Source organism: Rhinatrema bivittatum, chromosome 1, assembly GCF_901001135.1.
Source record: "Rhinatrema bivittatum chromosome 1, aRhiBiv1.1, whole genome shotgun sequence".
Taxonomy (NCBI): Eukaryota; Metazoa; Chordata; class Amphibia; order Gymnophiona; family Rhinatrematidae; genus Rhinatrema; species Rhinatrema bivittatum.
In genome coordinates, this window is record NC_042615.1 from 237,643,072 (window position 1) to 237,661,587 (window position 18,516).

Below are 18,516 nucleotides of genomic sequence, written 5' to 3' on the forward strand. Positions count from 1 at the left end.
TAATAAATGAAAATTGATATTGTGTAAATTATAAAAAAGACTCTCATTTATTTGATTTGATATCTGTGGTTCCTTTTGAGAGTCATGAATAATTCCACCCATATTAGTTTGCCTTTTCAATGAGTGCCATAGCAATTCAAGCCTCGGAAAGTGGGGGCTTTGTAGCCAGGGCAGTTTTGTGCTGGATTCAGCAATTGCCTGAGAGCACGGAAATGACATGTATGGAATTGGGTTTTGCTTTCTTGCCTGATATTTTGTATTAGAGATGTGCATTTGGGAGAAAAAAATAGGAACTAAAATTTCCTGTTTCGTTTCATTTCATTCTCAAAATGAAATGATTGAAAATCCGATGAAATATTGTTTTCACATTTCGTTTTGAGATCCACAAAAATAAGTCAACCGTTGGGCCTAGGCCCAGGTCCAAGGCCGGGACCTTGCCTAGGGAATAGGCCAAGGTGCAAAGCAGGGCTCTTAGCATAAGCCTGGGCCTTATGCCGCGGCCTAGGCTAAAACCCGGGCAAAGGTCTAGGCCCCCTGATCTGAAGTCCTGGCCAATCCCGGAGTCTGGGACCTGGGCCTGGTTCAAATCCTCTCAACCATCCCCAGCTGGCTGAGGGGATTTGAATGAAGGAGGAAGCATTATGGCCAATAAACAGATTAGAGGTAAGAGCCATCAGGTTAGCACCCCCAGTATATTTTTCCAAGTCACGGCACAAGGCTTATGGAGCAACAAAGCAGAATAGTCGATTGGACAAAAAGAAGCCTGTCCTTTCTGATAGCTTCTCATATTGCAGAGAAAGTGAATATTCAAGCAGACTTTCTTAGCAGAAGTAGGCCAGACCCAAGGAAGTAGGAGCTCAGGCAAGATGCCTTCCAGATGATAGTAGAGTGATGTGGAACCCCAGCCATAGACCTAATGGCAACTTTAGCAAATGCCAAAGCTGACAAGTTCTTCAGCCAACAGATGGAAATAGGATTCAGCACAATAGATGCCCTAATGCAACCTTGGCCAAAGGGCATGCTTTTTTTTTTTGTTTTTCCACCCTGGCCCCTAATAGGCAAGGTGATAAAGAGCATAAAGGAGTATGCCTCAGAGGTAATCCTAGTAGCCCTGGATTGCCTAAGGAGACCATGGTATGCAGACCTAATAAGACTCCTAGCTGGAACCCCCCCTGCAACTCCCTAGAGAACATGGTCTACTGTGGCAGAACCAATACCAGTGGAAGAGCCTAGTCCTTGAAAGAGCATGCTTACGAGGGAGAGGCTATCCCAAGGCAGTTGTGACAACCATGCTGAAAGCATATTTATTTATTTATTTATTTATTTATTTATTTATTTGAGGGTTTTTTTTCTATACCGGCATTCGCGATGGGAATCGCATCATGCCGGTTTACAATTAACAAGGTGTGACAACAAGAAAATAATAATAAGAACATTAACAAGTGCTAAAAGAAAAAGAAAAAATTGCAGTTACAATAAAACAGGGACATAATACAACTTGGAACAGTGAAAAGGTGATAGTAATTTAACAGTGGAAAATAAATGAGTAAACCTGCCAATTTAAAAGAGATTGTAAAATTAAGGAGTTGTCAAAATTGTTGATTATCCTGTTGGGTATAAGAGCTTGAAATGGTTAGTCTATATTCGAGTCTGGAGGCTATTTGAAACTTTCTGCTGGGAGCATAAAACCTCCTCATGGAAGTCTGATATCTCATGAATTCTGGACTTCTTCCAGAAGGACGGGGATAAGGGGTTAACACTGTCTGAAAGTGCACGTTATTTCCGTATTCTGCTATAGGGGGCCACATTAAAGGCTCCCTGATAGCAGCACACCTGGATATAGTAAATTTTTAAAAAGGGGTGAAGCCTATATGACCACCTTTCAGACCGGTTGTCTTGCAGTGGGATCTCAATCTGGTCCTCAGAGCCCTAGTAGGAAGCGCCTTTTGAATCTTTAAGGTAAGCATCCATTAAGGATCTGTCCTTAAAGGCCACCTTTCTGGTAGTAATCTGTTCTACTAGAAACATTTCACAATTACAGGCTCTTTCATGAAGAGACTCCCTACTTATTAATTTTGCCTCATTCAATTGCTTTTCGACCAGTACCTTCATTCCTTCCTAAGCTTGTGTCTCCCTTCCACCTGAATCAGGCAGTGTCACCGGCAGCTTTTAGAAGAAACAAATATAGAATCAAGGATGAAAGATTTTGTTAAGATATATAAAAGTGACTAACCCCTTCAGAAAGACAGACAGGTTGTTCGTTCTGTTTGGAGGACCACGGAAGAGAGAACCGGCCTCCAAGGCCACTCTAGTGAGATGGAACAAAGAAACAATTTCCTTGGCCTACAGATCAATGGTAGACAAGCTTCAGTGGAACTCCACACATACTCCACAAGGGCACAAGCGTCATCCTGGGGAGAAGCATCATCGTTGTCACCAGACAAAATTTGCAACACTGCCACATGGTCATCCTACACTCATTTGCCAAACGTTGCAGATTGGATGTGCAGGCTAGGGCAGAAGTGGCCTTCGGGTTGGGGATTCTAAAAGCATTCCTGTCTTCCTCTCATCTAGCCTAGTAATAGCTTTTGTAACTCCCAAGGATAAGGACTGGTCTAGTAGGAGGAAAAGGAAGGTGAAATTTGTTCTTACCTGATAATTTCCTTTCCTTGAGTCCTCCTAGACCAGTTCAAGCCCCTCCCAAGAACACAGGGGCTACAAGCAGAGATGCCCTGGGTAATCCATCATACTTTCTTTTTCTCTGCTTCTTGGCCCTCTCTAGGGAGTGGGAATAACTTCAAGGTACCCTAATAAACAACAAAAAAAAAAGGTCTGTTGGGGTAGATTCAGACCTAGTTATACAAAAAAAAAGAAGGATCCTTGTCCAGTTGCTCTGGCAGAAGGCTATGGCAAGGGTCTATGGCCACTTCTCATTTTTTAGTCACTAATGAGGTCGTGAAGGGGGTGTGATCTCTGTCTCTGGCAGCTGAGGAGCAGGGGAAATCCCAAATATAAAGACTAGTCTATAGGACTCAAGGAAAGGAAATTATAAAGTAAGAACAAATTTCACCTTCTCTCTCTTTCCTTTTACGACTTATCTAAATTCTGAGTTGTTATCAAGTACTTAGTTAAAGCTCGACATGATCATTCCTTTAGTTGCTTTGGCTTTTCGGTCAAATAAATACTTTTTAATTCAGCATTTTATTTTATTTATTTTTATTTATTTATTTAAGTTTTTTATATACCAACATTCAAGATGATAGTCCCATCATGCTGGTTCACAAGAAACAGGAGTGCAGAATATAATAAATAAACTTAACAACTTGAACATTAGTGCAGAAAAAGCAGTTACATGTAACAAGGAAATATAGAACTTGGAATAAGAAGGAAAATGAATATAAGATAATTACATATAATAACATTGTAAGAGGTGGCTATTGATGATATTGCTGGCGATGAGTGTTAATTGTTGGGAATTAAATAATGTTGGAGTTAGGAAAGGCCTGTGTGAACAACCAGGTCTTGAGTCTTTTCTTGAAGGTTGAGATGCTGGGTTCCATTCTAAGATCTGGGGGGATGGAGTTCCATAGGGTGGGACCAGCTGTGGAGAAGGCCCGATCTCTTAGTGTAATGTGTCTTGTAGTTTTGGCTGGAGGTACTTGAAGTGATCCTTTGTAAGCATCTCTTGTCGGTCTTGTTGAGTTGTGTAATCGGAGGGGGATTTGAAGATCAATTGGGGCTAGTTGATGGATGTTTTTGAAGATGGTGAGAATGGCCTTGTAGATTATTCTGAAGTGGATGGGCAGCCAATGTAGGCCCAACAGGATCGGGGTTATGTGTTCTCTTCTCCTGGTGTTAGTGAGTATACGGGCGGAGGCATTTTGGACCATTTGCAGTGGTTTGGTATGTGAAGAGGGGAGACCAAGCAATATGGTGTTACAATAGTCCAGCTTTGCGAAGATGATTGATTGTAGAATCGTTCTAAAATCATGTGTGTGGAACAGAGGTCTAATTCTTTTCAGAACTTGGAGTTTATAAAAGCAGTCTCTGGTGGTTTTGTTGATGGTAGCTTTCAGGTTCAGGTGATTGTCAATTAGAACTCCTAGGTCTCTCACTTGTGTAGTATTTGGAATGGCTGGATGAGAGGGTGTGAAGGAGCTGTTTTCTGGTGTGATGAGAAGAAGTTCCGTTTTTGATGAATTAAGTACAAGGTTGAGGCTTGCTTATTTATTTATTTATTTATTTAAAGTTTCTTTTATACCGATGACTGTTTACACATCGCATCGGTTTACAGTTAAAAAGGAACAGATGGGCAGAACCCTTACATATAACATTGAAAAAACAGGTTAACTTTTGGGCAGGGCCCTTACATGTAACTGAGAACAAGGTGGTTAAAAGTGGGATAGGGTATAGAGCTGACTATGCCGCGAGCGTCCGTGATAAGTTGTGAGAAGTTGTTTGATATTATGGAGGCAAGATTCCCAGTGAGACAGTGTTTTCGCTAGTGACTCCTTGATGGGGATCAGGACCTGAATATCATCAGCGTAGAGGAAATGTTTGAGATTAAGGTCAGTGAGAAGTTGACATAATGGTAACAGATAAATGTTAAACAAGGTAGGCGACAGGGATGAGCCCTGCGGGACTCCTACTGATGCGGGGTAAAGTGAGGATTCTTTGTTATGAATCTTAACCTTGTATCCTCTATTGCTGAGGAAGGTTCTGAACCACGAGAGGGCAGTGCCTGAGATACCTATGGCTGTTAGTTGGTTGATGAGAAGGGAGTGATTGACCGTGTCAAATGCTGATGAAAGGTCGAGTAGGATCAGAAGGAATGCTTGTCCTTTGTCTAGGCCTAGGATGATGTGGTCAGTCATGGAGATGAGAAGGGCTTCCGTGCTTAAGGTTTTGCGGAATCCGTATTGTGATGGGAATAGGAGGTTATTGTCTTCAATGTAATTTGAGAGTCGTGAGTTTACCAATTTTTCCATAATCTTGGCTATGAAGGGGAGGTTGGCTATCGGTCGAAAGTTGTTAGGATCGTTGGGGTCAAGATTTGGTTTTTTTGAGGAGGGGTTTGAGTGAGGCTAGTTTGAGGTTGTCCGGGTAGAATCCTTGTGTGAGGGAGCAATTTATGATGTCTGCTAGGATTTTGGAGATAGAATCTGGAATTGATAGTAGTAGTTTAGCTGGGATGTGATCTGAGGGGTGGGAGGAAGGTTTCATTTTCCTTTGAATTCCTTGGATCTCCATGGATGAAGTTGAATCAAGTTCTTCTAACCGGGTGTCAAATGCAGATTTGCATTTGATTGCAGCTCTAAGAATTCTGATTTCTGAGCCAGGCCTCCAAAAACATATTTCTGGAAATACATAACTATGCTATTTAAGTTTCCAAATAGTGAGTGAAGACAGAGAGGTTTATGCTTTAATGCTTCCTGAATAGTTGGTGTGGATGAGCGGACTAGATAGGCCAGATGGCCTTTTTCTGTCATCATGTTTCTATGTAAACCGAGGGGCCTATTCACTGAGGATGTTTGTCATAGAAATAAGCGTATGAAGGGAGGGGATGTTGAAGATTCTCAATTAGGCCTTCAGACTATTTCTCCAACCAGATTACTATTGCGGAAACTCTCAAGGAAAATTATACTAGATTAAAGGGAGGATTTTTTTTCTGTAATGGCTCCTACTTTATGGAATAAGGCAGGAGCTTAATTATCTGACCTCTGGAAAGAAGGTGAAAACCTGGCTTTTGTTCAGAACCCTAGCTGGCAATGTTCTCAGAGTATGGGACGGAAGTTAAATATTTAATTTTAGAGGCTGATATTATGCTGGCTTTTTAGCACCCTGTTATCTTGGGATGCCTGAGTGGGGGATGTTTTTTTACTGTATGGTTTGTTGTTTTAGTTGAGTTGGGTATTTTTAGGGGGTGGTTTAATAGGGTTTTTTTGTTTTATTGCTTTGGTTGTCCTTTTTGGCTGTTAAGGCATAATAAAAAACATTGTAATAAATAAATAAAATTTGCATATTATTTTCCCAAAATAAAATTCCAAAATGTATATTTCTCTAGTAAAATTATTAAAAAATTGACATAATCAGAAAATGTGCTTTTACTACAAAGACTAGGTGCCAGAATGTTGCATGTTAAAATTTCCAACCTCCCTCAGTAGCCTCCCCCCCAAACTCCAGTACTAGTGGTCGGTGCACAACCAAGATTATCTAAAAAGGGGGCCACAATTATCAGGCTTCATCAAATCCTAGAAAAATGACAGGATTTCAGTGTTTAAAAATATCCACATTCTCCCCCCCCCCCCCCCCCCCAAAGCCAGAGCAATATGTCCTCTCACCCCTGCTCTCCAAGCCAAGCCCCAGTACTCACTCTCTTCCTGCTCTCCTCCCCCAGCACATCCCTCTCTCTATCTCCCCCTCCTCCTGTCCCCCAAGCCACACACAGCACATCCTCTCCTCTTTCCCCTAAGTCAGACACTGCCAAATCCCATCACACCCTCTCCTTCCCCTAAGTCGGACCGCACCACTTTGTCTTTCTCCCCTGCAAGTGCTCCCCCCACCAAATGCTTTTCCTCCTCCACCCCCCTCCCAAATCAGACACCATTACAGCCTCTGCCCCGCCTCCAAACCCCCCCCCCCTCCTCAAACCATATACCGTCATCGCCTCTGTCTCAGCTCCCCAAGCTGGGTCCCACCTCCCCCTCTCTCTCCCAGACCCCATCGCTTTCCCTGCTTCTTTCCAAGTCAGAGCCTGCCACGTTCTCTCTCTTTCTTCCCTCCCCCACCCCTAGGATGGGCCTCACCTCACCATCTCCCCCCCCCCCCCCCCAAGCTATTTGAGTGAGGCTCTGCTTCGAGCATGCTAGTGGACAGCGGGTTATACATTTAAAAACATAAAAATCATCGAGCCTGCTAGCTAGCTGCTAAAATATCCGTACGTCTGTCTTTTGCATGCAAACCCCCTTGATCTACACTGGTGTGGAGGGTTTTCCATTCCGAACTGCTTCAGTCATCTGTGTTGGTTGGTTTGTTTTGGGCGCTTTTAGTCTTCCCTCCCTTTTTCTTCCCCAGTGGTCTCTGCCTGTTCTCCCTTCTCCAGATGTCATGTGGGGGGGCAGCGCCAGAGACCTCTCAGCACCACTGGTTGAACGTCGGGAGCTGCCACGGTGGCTGCAGCGATCTTCCAAAAACCCACCTTTTCCCCAGGGCTTTCTGCCTTTATTTGTTTTAACTTTGTGCACTTGTCACACATGCCAGCGTTCTCCTACTAAAGTATGTTTCTAATATTTTTTTTTCCCTAGGTTCCTTGCTATTCCTATGGTCAGAAGCTGTCTAAGCTGGCCATCTTGAGAATAGCCTGTAATTACATCCTTTCCCTGGCCACACTGGCTGACCTCGATTACAGTGCTGACCACAATAAAATGAGCTTCTCTGAGTGTGTGGAGCAGTGCACTAGGACTCTGCAAGCAGAGGGACGATCCAAGAAAAGAAAGGTATGTTAACACAGGAAAAGAATCTTAGAATCAGAGAAACCTTGCACTCTTTCTCCCTGTAGAAAGGGTACTGTATGTTGCTTCCGTGTTTTTTGACAGTGCTAACAATACACACAGCCCCAGGCTAAGGATTTCTTAGATACCTAAAAATATCTCTCTGTGGGTCTTATTTGCTAAGGCTTTTCTCCCATTCTGTGTCTATGGGAAAAATGCTTAGCAAACGAGGCCCCTATATATATATATAACGAGTCTGTGTGCTGCTTTGTGACCTTTTCAGTCCTCCCTGCTCACTTCTTTACCCGTCCTGTCTCTTGTAGCCCCATGTTGGCGGATAAGCTTCTCTCTCTCGCTTGCATCATTCGCAGGGTCTCAGGGGAAACACTAGAAATCCCAGGGCCTCTCTGTATACAGCTCAGCCACTCCCCTTCCTTAGTCAGCCTGCACAGGACAGGAGAAGTGGGGATGAGTCTGGAGCATGCACTGCAAGCAGCAGGTGGGGAGAAACTGGAGAGGGGCTGCCACACACACAAAACTCAGTCTGCAGCTGTGATTCCAGGACAGGCACTGCCTCCATTGTATGCAAATCCATCTCATGCATATTCATTGTGGATATCCTGAGAACCTGGCCTGTTTGTGGCACTCGAGAACTGAAGTTCGCCATCACTGTTCTAAGGGGTGGGAGCAAGGAGGGTGCTGGGGTCAGGGAGAGAGGAAGGAGAAGTATGCTGGGATCATCTCTGGAGGTGGGGCAGGTGATGGTGGTGGGTGGAAGAAAGAGAGAGAAACTGTGGATAATGGGGGGGGGGGGGGCGTGGAAGAGAGAAAGCTGATACTTATAATTTCATTCCTACCTTATCCCCGCCATCTGTAAATAAACAGTAATCTCGGGGTGACCACAACTCATAAATTCCTAGGTATGTACATATTTCAAGCTATGTACAATATGGATGTAGTTTATTCATATTTTATTAAATTATAGTATGGGAGCTTTGTGAGTGATTTACTTCACTTTAAATTGAGAACTTTTCAGAAGCAGACCATATTTTACTGAATTTGAAGTTAGTTTCATGTCATGAGAATATGTTAAGTGTAATTGACATTAATTGGATGCTATTGGCAAAGTTGATCAATGGATGAGACCAAAATAGTCTACCTGTGCAAACCACTGAAAGATACTTATGGTGATAAATATAAAAATTATTTAACATCCATCTCCGTGTAGACCACAATTTTGACATCATCATACGTCTGTTTTGCAGTCCCAACTACTATGTGTCTTCTTAGATATTAATATAATCATCAGCTTTTGGAAGCCACAAACACTGTCTGTCGCTCAACAGGTGTTCTCCATTGACTTAATCTAATATTTATTTTGGGGCCAGCATGGGTGGCTCAGTGACGAGTGCGGTGCACTACCCGTGCAAAGGGACCTGGGTTTGAATTCCAAGCCCCGGCTTCTCTCCCAGGCCAATTGAGGTGGGTGAGGGAGGGTGAAGATGCTGCAAAGTCAGCACTCACAGCCCCTTGGGGGTAGGGGGTGAGAGAGTCTTGGCTGGCTGTCAGAGGTGACACCTAGGTTTCAGAAGGAGCCATGGCTTCTGCCCCACCCCCACCCCCTGCCAAGAACTCCCGCTGTGATGGCTGGGCCCATTTGGGAGGGAGATATAAATAGAGGAACACCCCCAGTTAGTTTTATACTTATTTGAAAGAACATTGCCTGCAACAAGAAGTAGATAATATGAATGTTATGCTTTAAGCACATTAACAAGATGGATGGCCTAGAGAACGTATGACTATCTCAAGGAAACGGCACAAAGTCTGATTGCAGCTTGCATTCCTTCAGGTTACTTAACATCTGAATTAATTAGATGGCATCCTCATCGGGCAGCGAGTTTAGGGGGAAAGTGAGTGCTCAGCCAGCTTCCCTTTTGAGAAGTGGCACATGGGGAAATGAAGAGAGTGATCGATGTCGTCTTGTTCAGGTCTTTTATGACAACAGGAGCTTTGTAAACTCCAATTGAACTTCCCTTTTGCATTCTGACTCCTGTTGTCATGTGGTATAATAAATCAGCAAGGCTTTAATGGGTGAATGAAACACTAGCTGGGGAGCAGCGTTTTCTTTAGTGGGTTTTTTTTTTTTTTTTATGAACATATCTTCAAAATGATTGCTCCCTTTCCATCTCGTCTCCCTGACAAATGTATTATCCTGAATCCATCATTAAAAAAGAAAATCCTCAACCAGCTAAACAAACCCTCCTATTCAAAATAAAATAGCTTAATGTAAAGTTTAAATATTGGTGATCCAGCAGTGACTTCTGCTACACTCCGTTTTTTCCAGCTGTCGGAATTTAATATATTATCTGATACCTTTGTCTGAGTCGCTGGCTGCAACTTGCCCTTCTTCTTTTAGTTTTTCCCCAAATCTCTGAAGTGCATCATTTACAAACCCAGTTTTGATGTGTGCATCAGCCAAAGTTGGGAATGGGGGACCTCTTTTCTGCTTTATAACTTGCCCTGGAATAAGTTTCCTTTTCAGTAAGGAGAATGCAATGGTCTTCGGTTCATGTCTTGTGCTCATATTTCAGCCGATTTTAGTCCTTTGCGACAAAGAGTCGGAAGGTCCTATACTGGTACATGGAGGGGCAGATTTAGTTAGAGGCATAGGAAAGTCTACTCATACCATAGTGTAAGGGTGCTTCAAGGTGTTTGGGTTTGTATGTTAAAATGTGCCGTTTCTTTCTCTATAACATCACCAAAATCCTTCCCTTCCTTTCCGAACATATTACCAGAACCCTTATCTAGACTCTCTTCTCCTCCTGCTTAGATGCTCCTCACAAGTCTCTCGGCAAACCATCTCTCTCCAGTAAATTCATCCTAAATTCAGCTGAGCAACTTATCTTTTGCCAAAGTCACTACCCTGCATTGGTTCCTTATCCGTTCCCGCTTGCAGTTCAAGCTCCTCTTACTCACCTACAAATGGCTTCACTCTGCAGCTCCTCACTGCCTCTCCTTTCTTATCTCTCTCTATACTCCTCCTTAGGCTCTCCGCTCATTGGACAAATCACTCCTGTCTATGCTTTTCTCTTCTGCCACCAGTTCCCGACTCCATGCTTTCCACCTGGCTGCACCATGTGCTTGGAATAGACTTCCTGAGCTGGTGCGTCATGCTTCTTCTCTCGCCTTATTTAAATTCCAAATAAAAACCCACCTCTTTGAGGCTGCTTTTAAATCTTAAGCCTGATTGTTCGCCTTCAACCTCATTAACTAACTAATTTTAACCATTGTCTTACTATACAAAACTCCCCAAGACTCTTGTCATGATTAGATAGTAAGCTTTATTGAGCAGGGACTGTCTCTTATGTGTTATTTGATGAGCTCTGCGTACATCGAGTAGTGCTATAGAAATGTTAAGTAGTAGAAGTACCACGCAAAGTGGACCGTGAAAGGAAGGACCTGGTGATTTTGTAGTGCTAGCAGAGTGCTTGGATGAGTTTTGGAGCTGCTGGAGCACTAATGCCATGATAAATCTGCTGAGGCACAGTGGCTTCAGGGCAGCATTGCTTACTGCTGTGCAAGAGACCTGGCTTGGTGGTAGGACTGCCCCCTGACCCAGGTCCACCTTGTAAGGCCTATCCTCATCCAGTTTTGACCCCTTTTGCCTATGGACATGTAGGTCCTGCCTTCTTTTCCTAGGGAAATTGGAACGGCAAATCCATCGATGCAGTGCGGCAAAAACCAAATCGGATCAGCCTGTCTGGGATGACCTGTCTTTACCAACCTCTCAAGGCTTGTGGGGATAGGTTTTGAAACAACAGTGATGGGTTTACTTTAATCCCATGCAATGCAGGAGCAGCATGGCTTGCATTGTATCCTGTAGTATTTCCACAAGGGTCGTCCTTGATCTCTGGTAAACGATAGCAATAAGCATCCTGAGAGATCCATACAAAGACCCCGGTACTCACAATAAATTGTACTTGAGCTACAAAAGTGCTGAAACAGACATTCCTATCCCCAGACATTAATGTGGAACATGTAGAGGTCCTAGGTGATGTTGATCATGCCAAGTTGCCCATACTCAGCAATAATGCCCAGCACGGAGGCTTTATTTTCCATTGCAACTGCAAAAATGAAATCAGAAATGTTTTTAAATTATTGTTGTAGGGTTCAGGGTCAGAGAGATAAGCAGTCAAAAGATTATTTGCACTTGAACTATTGTAATTGATTAGTCTCCTAAGTGACCTACGTGATTCCAGCAAGGTAATTCTCTATCATTACAGCTAGAAATTCCTTTCTAATGTATAACTTAGATTTTCCCCTTCTGAAACTTAAGCATATTACTTCTTGGCCTTTCCCCAGGGAAGTTAGAGATGTACTGATTACCATCCTTATAGCGAGCATATTTTTTCTTGCCTTTTTTTTTTTTTTTAGTGAACTTGCTATCCAGTTATTTTTATTGATGTCGTATAGTAATCCTGTATCTGTAATAATACAAGTTACTTCCGTGGAGAGAATTACGAGGCTCTAGTTGTGTGACTTGACAAGAAGAAATGGATAGAATGAGAGTCATGATTCAATAGCCAAGAGTTCCATCAGCCCATAAAGTGCAAAATCTTCCATAATCAATGATACTGCTGGAGGAAACAGAAAAACAATATAACTGTCTGGTGGGATTTGCACTGGCCCTTGAGGCTTATGCTGTAGCATGGAAAGTCACAATCTCCCCTCCTTCAACCCCTTCCTCCTCGCTTGAAACATCATCAAAGGTCACAGGATGTTCAGGAACTTTGATGATGATCCTTGAATACTGGCGCACAGTTTGACCTCGCCTCCTGGATATGCCTTTGAGGTTTGTGAATTCTTTGTGAACTTTGAAATGGCTTGGGTTGCAGAGGTTCTGATTAAACCCAGATTTGCACTGCTAAGTACTGAGTACTTCCAGGGTGAGCCAAACTGTTCTGGACCTCTCGAGGTGATGAGACAGAGAGACCAGGTTACTTCAGACTGGCTCACTCATCACTTATTTAATTGATTTTCCATGAGTGTTATTTTATTTTGCTCAGGAGAAAATAAAAAAGTGTAAAAAAAATAGATCCAAAATGCAGAAAGACGAGTTTTATCCAAAAGACTTTAAAATATGCTGCTGCAGGCTGTAACAGGGCTTACTCAACAGCATTTTTAAAGAAAACACTTTTTTCCTATATTATTTTGATTAGAAATCCAAATGTTTTTAACGAGTGCATTGTTTTGCAAGATGCGCCACATGATAGCCTCAAGCTGGTTAAGATCCAGGGCTCATCCGTCAAGTAGATGGAACAAGGCAGAAGAAAAAGCATCAAGAATGAAAAAGAGTGTGCATTATAAAAGCAAGGTAAAAGCCTGTGGTAGCAGTAATAATTTACAAAGATGAAATACCTGAGCTATGTGCTTCCTTTCATGAATTATGTGTATTAAACAAATCCCGAGCAGCAAAATGCTGGATGGCTTACGATATAGTCAAGCTATTGCTGCGTAACTAGAAGGATATATAAATGTAGCTATGCATTTCCCATTAAACACTGCTGTTTCAGCTTTATAGCACTATACATGTTTGAGAGAAGGAAGTCTCCGCTAAGATTTTGAGCTTTCCTTTTCTGGCTGATCTCTCACCAAGAAAGCAGCTTGTGGAGTGCCTAGCTCAGTGATTTGACCTTGCGGGTGGGGTAGATTGAAAGCTGGGAACCTGGCACATGAATGAGCTTACCAGATATGTTTCCAGTAGGTTTTCATGTTTAGACTATAGAGAAGCAATGGCCACCACACTGGCTTAGCAGCAGAGCTGGACAGATGACCCTGGATCAGGGTCTTCTGTCCAAGGAGATTGTAGGGACTTGGGCATGTCACTCAGGAGATGCAAAGGGCCTCATGGGGGAAGCCAGACAGACCCATGCAGCATGAACAAATTCTGTTGACATAGGAGAAGTACTAAAAGATTCAGCTTCAAAACAACTAACAACCAGCCAGGGGTCCTTATCACCAGGTGCTAAAGATAGTGTAGCTGGTCCTGGTTCCATGATCAAAAGAAGACTAAGGTTGGGTAGAGTCAATGAATGGAATGAAGAGAATAGAACCTGAAGTGGGTGGAGTGTGTTGCTCTGCTTTATTCTATTGCAGATACATATAAACACGTGGAAACCAAACTGACACTTGTTGGGGTTTTCTAGAGTGAGTTGAGTTGGTATTTCTGGTTTCAGTATGATCTGAAAACCTGAGTAGTTTTCATTTTTCCACTCTTCACTGTGTAAATAAGTTGTGATCTGGAGCAAACTGATTTTGTAGCAGGTCAGCATTCTCAAGTGGCCCCAGACATGAAGAGACTGGGAACTTGATGGAGATTTTAGAAAGGTGAATGTGACAGGAAGCTAATTTAGATATTTTGGGACAATTTAACTACCAATCTAGCAACTTTCCCACATCTCTAAATTTTCCATTCAATTCCCTAATAAGTAGCATATCTGGAAACAGAAAAGTGTAAGAGAGTGAGACCTCCTCTGGCTAGAATGCCATCTGGTCCTGCTCTCGCTCCTCTTGCCAGAGCCCTTCACCCCTCAGAATAGGCTTTGCTAGTTCAGTCTCTCTCTTTCTTTCTCTCCTCCCACCATCCCCAGGGAATCTAATGATGTCACGTCTGAGTTCTTTTTGCTAGAAGAAGAAAAAGGGTGTGTCTGAGTGTGTGTGGTTTATGTCTGAGAGAGTTTGTGTGTGTGTGTGTGTGTGTCCGAGTGTATGAGAGTGTGTGTTTCAGTTTCTGAGAGAACAAGAGAGTGTGTGTGAGTGTGAGCCACCCCTCTTTCCCCATCCCATCTGCACCAATCTTAAGGTTACCAGTTATGCTGATGCCACTGCGCAACAACATGGTTCTAACTATTTTTTATACCCAATCTGGAGACTTTTCATGGTAGATCTAGTGACTTTTTTCAAGTAGGAGTTGGCAACACTGACTACTAGCAATCTGATCCATCATCTTCTTGAGATGATTAGCTAAGCCAGAACTAAGTGATGGTCTCAAACTGTCTTTGGCTTACCCATATACAAGATTTATCTGATTTGCCAATAAGAAAAGTTTGTCTTCGAGACAAGCAGGATGGTAGTCCTCACACGTGTGATATCATCAGATGGAGCCCTGATGCAGAAAACTTATGTCAAAGTTTCTAGAACTTTGAATAGGCACACTGAGCTTGCCCAGCATGCCCTATACCACATGTTCATGTGGGATCCCTCTCCATTCTCGCTTTTTCTGCGGAGCTGTAAGCCTCGCAGTGTGAGTGTGCTCACTTTTGACTGTTTTTGGCCTTGTAGAAAACTTTCCTTTTTCTTGCGTTTTTCACAGTTTTTCCATGTTATTCCGTCGCCGGATCCCTCTCGGTACCATTCCCATAGTGCTCCTAATCAGGATTTTCAGTGATTCAGGCAAATTTCCTTTTGCGGTCGATTCTTTAGGCTTATTCAATATTTGTTGATAGATAATGTGGCTTTCAATGCATACTTCACTTTCAATACATATCCAACATAGCTCTCTGCTTCAACAGCAGGGGAGAAGTAAAACTAATACTTCACACATATCCAGCATAGCTCTCTGCTTCAACAGCAGGGGAGAAGAAAAACTGATACTTCACACATATCCAGCATAGCTCTCTGCTTCAACGGCAGGGGAGAAGTAAAACTAATACTTCACACATATCCAGCATAGCTCTCTGCTTCAGCGGCAAGGGAGAAGTAAAACTAATACTTCATACATATCCAGTTTGGCAGATGTGGAAATGGTTTTGTTCCAGATTTGGGTTTAATTGGAAGATCACACCTTATCTTCCCTTACAGGGAAATAAGGCATTTACCCCAGGGATCCAAAACCCAATTTATAGGCCTTGGGCTAGAAAGGGAATCCAGATCCTAGCACACCTATTTAGTTATGAAGGTATGCTTTTATCCTTTCAACAATTACAAGACTTCCATGAGATAGACCACAAACATTTTTATGCATATCTTCAGGCCAGACACTGCGTGAAATCTTTAGACTCACAGGAATTAACCTGAGTATTTCAGTTTTTTAAGATTCTGATTTATTTTTAATAGTATATTTAATGATTTTGTACCGGATTTTATGTTGGCACTGTTAATTTTATATTGTAACTTTTGTGTCTGGATGTAAACCGTTGCGATGGGATAAAATTACCGAACAACGGTCTATAAAAGAATTCAAATAAATAAATAAATAAATCCAGCATAGCTCTCTGCTTCAACGGCAGGGGAGAAGTAAAACTAATAGTTCACGCTTATCCAGCATAGCTCTCTGCTACAATGGCAGGGGAGAAGAAAAACAACCAATAAGGGCTGAATAACATAGTCTGGGTAAATAAATATGTGTGTAGCTTGCTTATTGCAGCGGATACTACCCCTAACTAATCAAGCTTGATATTTCACTTGGATGCAGCTCCATCACTGCTCTCTACATTAATGGTGGGGGTGAAAGGGAAATAGAACCAAAGGTTACTAGGATCCAAGAGAAACAGATAAGTATGAGAAAAAAGAAGTGTGAGGCTTGCTGGGCAGACTGGATGGGCCAATTAGTCTTCTTCTGCCGTCATTTCTATGTTTCTATATTCCCTGTGGCAACGGTGCATCGGCTCCCACTGGCCATAAACTGGCCACTGCCATCGTTTTTGGTTTGTGCCACTTTCCTTTCATCTAATATGGCCATGTTCGGTTTTTGATGATTTGGTCTTGTGTAGACACCCTAAATTCCTGCCTAAGGTGGTGACAGATTTCCATATTAACCAGTTAATCATTCTGCCAATATTCTTTCCCAGGGCCCATTCGCATCAAGGCAAACAAGCACTGCACAGTTTGGACTGCAAGCGAGCTTTAGCTTTCTGTCTGGAGTGGACAGAAGCCCATAGACAGTCCCCCCAACTTTTTATTTCTTTTGACGAGAATAGGTTGGGCATTGCCATTGCCAAATAGACACTATCCAATTGGATAGGAGATTGCATCTCCTTCAGTTATTCCCAGGCAGGACTGCATCTTGGGGTCATATCTTGGGCTCATTCTGTCAGAGCCATGGCAGCGTCGGTGGCCCAATTGTGAGCAGTTTCCATGGAGAAGATCTGCAAGGCTGTTCTTTCTAAACATTCACATCTCATTACTGTCTGGATAGGGATGGCTGACGTGACAGTAGGTTTGGCCAGTCTGTCCTTTGGAACCTGTTTGAGGTGTAGAACCCAACTCTTTCACCTAGGGCCCGTTGTTTGGGTTCAGGCTGTCTCCCACTCTGTTAATAACAGCACTGGTGTTGTGCCCGATGACACCTGGTTGGGTCTCTCTTGGTCCCCTTTTGTGTTGGGGATCAGCCTATAGCTAGGGCTTCACCCATGTGTGAGGACTACCATCCTGCTTGTCCTCGGAGAAAGCAGAGTTGCTTACCTGTAAAAGGTGTTCTCCGAGGACAGCAGGATGGTAGTCCTCACATATGAGTGACATCATCAGATGGAGCCCCGATGCAGAAAGCCTATGTCAAAGTTTCTAGAACTTTGACTAGGCACACTGAGCATACCCAGCATCCTCAGTGTGCCTAGAGTGGGACCTTGCGTCCACGCAGGGTCCCTCTCCAGTCTTGTAACATAAAATTATAATTAAAATAAAAGATAGGAGAAACCCAACTCCACGGGGTGGCGGGCGGGTTTCGTGAGGACTACCATCCTGCTTGTCCTCGGTGAAAGCAGAGTTGTTTACCTGTAAAAGGTATTCTCCGAGGACAAGCAGGATGGTAGTCCTCACGAAACCCACCCGCCACCCCGTGGAGTTGGGTTTCTCCTATTTTTTATTTTAATTATAATTTTATGTTACAAGACTGGAGAGGGACCCTGGGTGGACGCAAGGTCCCACTCTAGGCTCACTGAGGATGCTGGGTATGCTCAGTGTGCCTAGTCAAAGTTCTAGAAACTTTGACATAGGTTTTCTGCATCGGGGCTCCATCTGATGATGTCACTCATATGTGAGGACTACCATCCTGCTGTCCTTGGAGAAAACCTTTTACAGGTAAGCAACTCTGCTAAATTGTGTGAATGTGTATTTGTAGAGATAGTTAGGAAATATGTTTTAAAACTGGAGTAAGTAAATAATAAGTTGGTAAATAAGTTCTAAAAGATGTAATCCAGAATTATGATTCAAAGAAGCACATTTGCAGGCACCATTTAGTATTCAGTTCTGCCTTCCTAGTTTGGATTTGACACCCTACGGACTAAATGACGTATCAGATGGATACATTTCAGAATGGTTATTTCTGTAGGCTCTTCAGTGAGGATGCTGAGTTACTTGGGACTTCTCTTCCCCCCCACATACACCCCACACACACTCATTTATTTCTCCTCCTGGTCTCCTCACAAGGTGTCCATCCAGTTGGTGAAGAAAATCCCCCCTGCCTGGCTGAGGTCTGGAGGAGAAATCACCTCCAAGACCAAACCTCTCAGGGCTGCTTCAGAGTCGGCAGACATTAGCCCACTGGACAGGTTTATTGATCGTTTTTTGATGCACCATGCAATAGCTAATTATCACTTTTTCTAGCCTTTTTTTTTTTTCTTTCTTCTTCCTGGTTTACATGGCTGTACGACTCCACCAAGCGAGCTCTTACTTGCCTCATTCTGCGTGTCTCGCTGCTGTATTTGACTCTTTCTTTCGGTGCCTGAAACATGCTGTCATAAACTGTACTCTTTCCATAAGGGGAGCTGATGCGAGTTTGCTTTGGCAGGCGCTGGCTCCAGATGTTGGGCTTTTTGGGGCTGGGTTGTGTAACGGGTTTTTTTTTTTTGCTTGTTTGTTTTTGACTTTCTGTTATCTGCTGTGTCACAGGTCATGACATTGCTCAAGACTTGCAGTTAAGATAGGAAGCCCTCTGAGCATCTCTCTCTCTCTCTCTTTCTGTTCTCCCTCCCTTTCTATTTCAGCAGTAGTGGACCAATTAGAATAATATCGTGCAGCCTTGACACTG

The 18,516-nt window shown here is 43.1% G+C and overlaps 1 protein-coding gene across 2 annotated transcripts in view; it reads left to right on the forward strand.

Moving 5' to 3' along the window:
• The window catches only part of ATOH8 (atonal bHLH transcription factor 8), a 90,259-nt gene that overhangs the window by 49,882 nt on the left and 21,861 nt on the right, over positions 1 to 18,516 (forward strand). Inside the window, exons 2-3 of one of the 2 annotated variants that reach the window (XM_029592751.1) lie at positions 7,305 to 7,496; positions 12,748 to 12,864. In XM_029592751.1, the coding sequence (XP_029448611.1) occupies positions 7,305 to 7,496; positions 12,748 to 12,864 (309 nt within the window). The remainder of the gene's footprint in view (positions 1 to 7,304; positions 7,497 to 12,747; positions 12,865 to 18,516) is intronic. The other variant, XM_029592752.1, reaches the window with a different exon arrangement.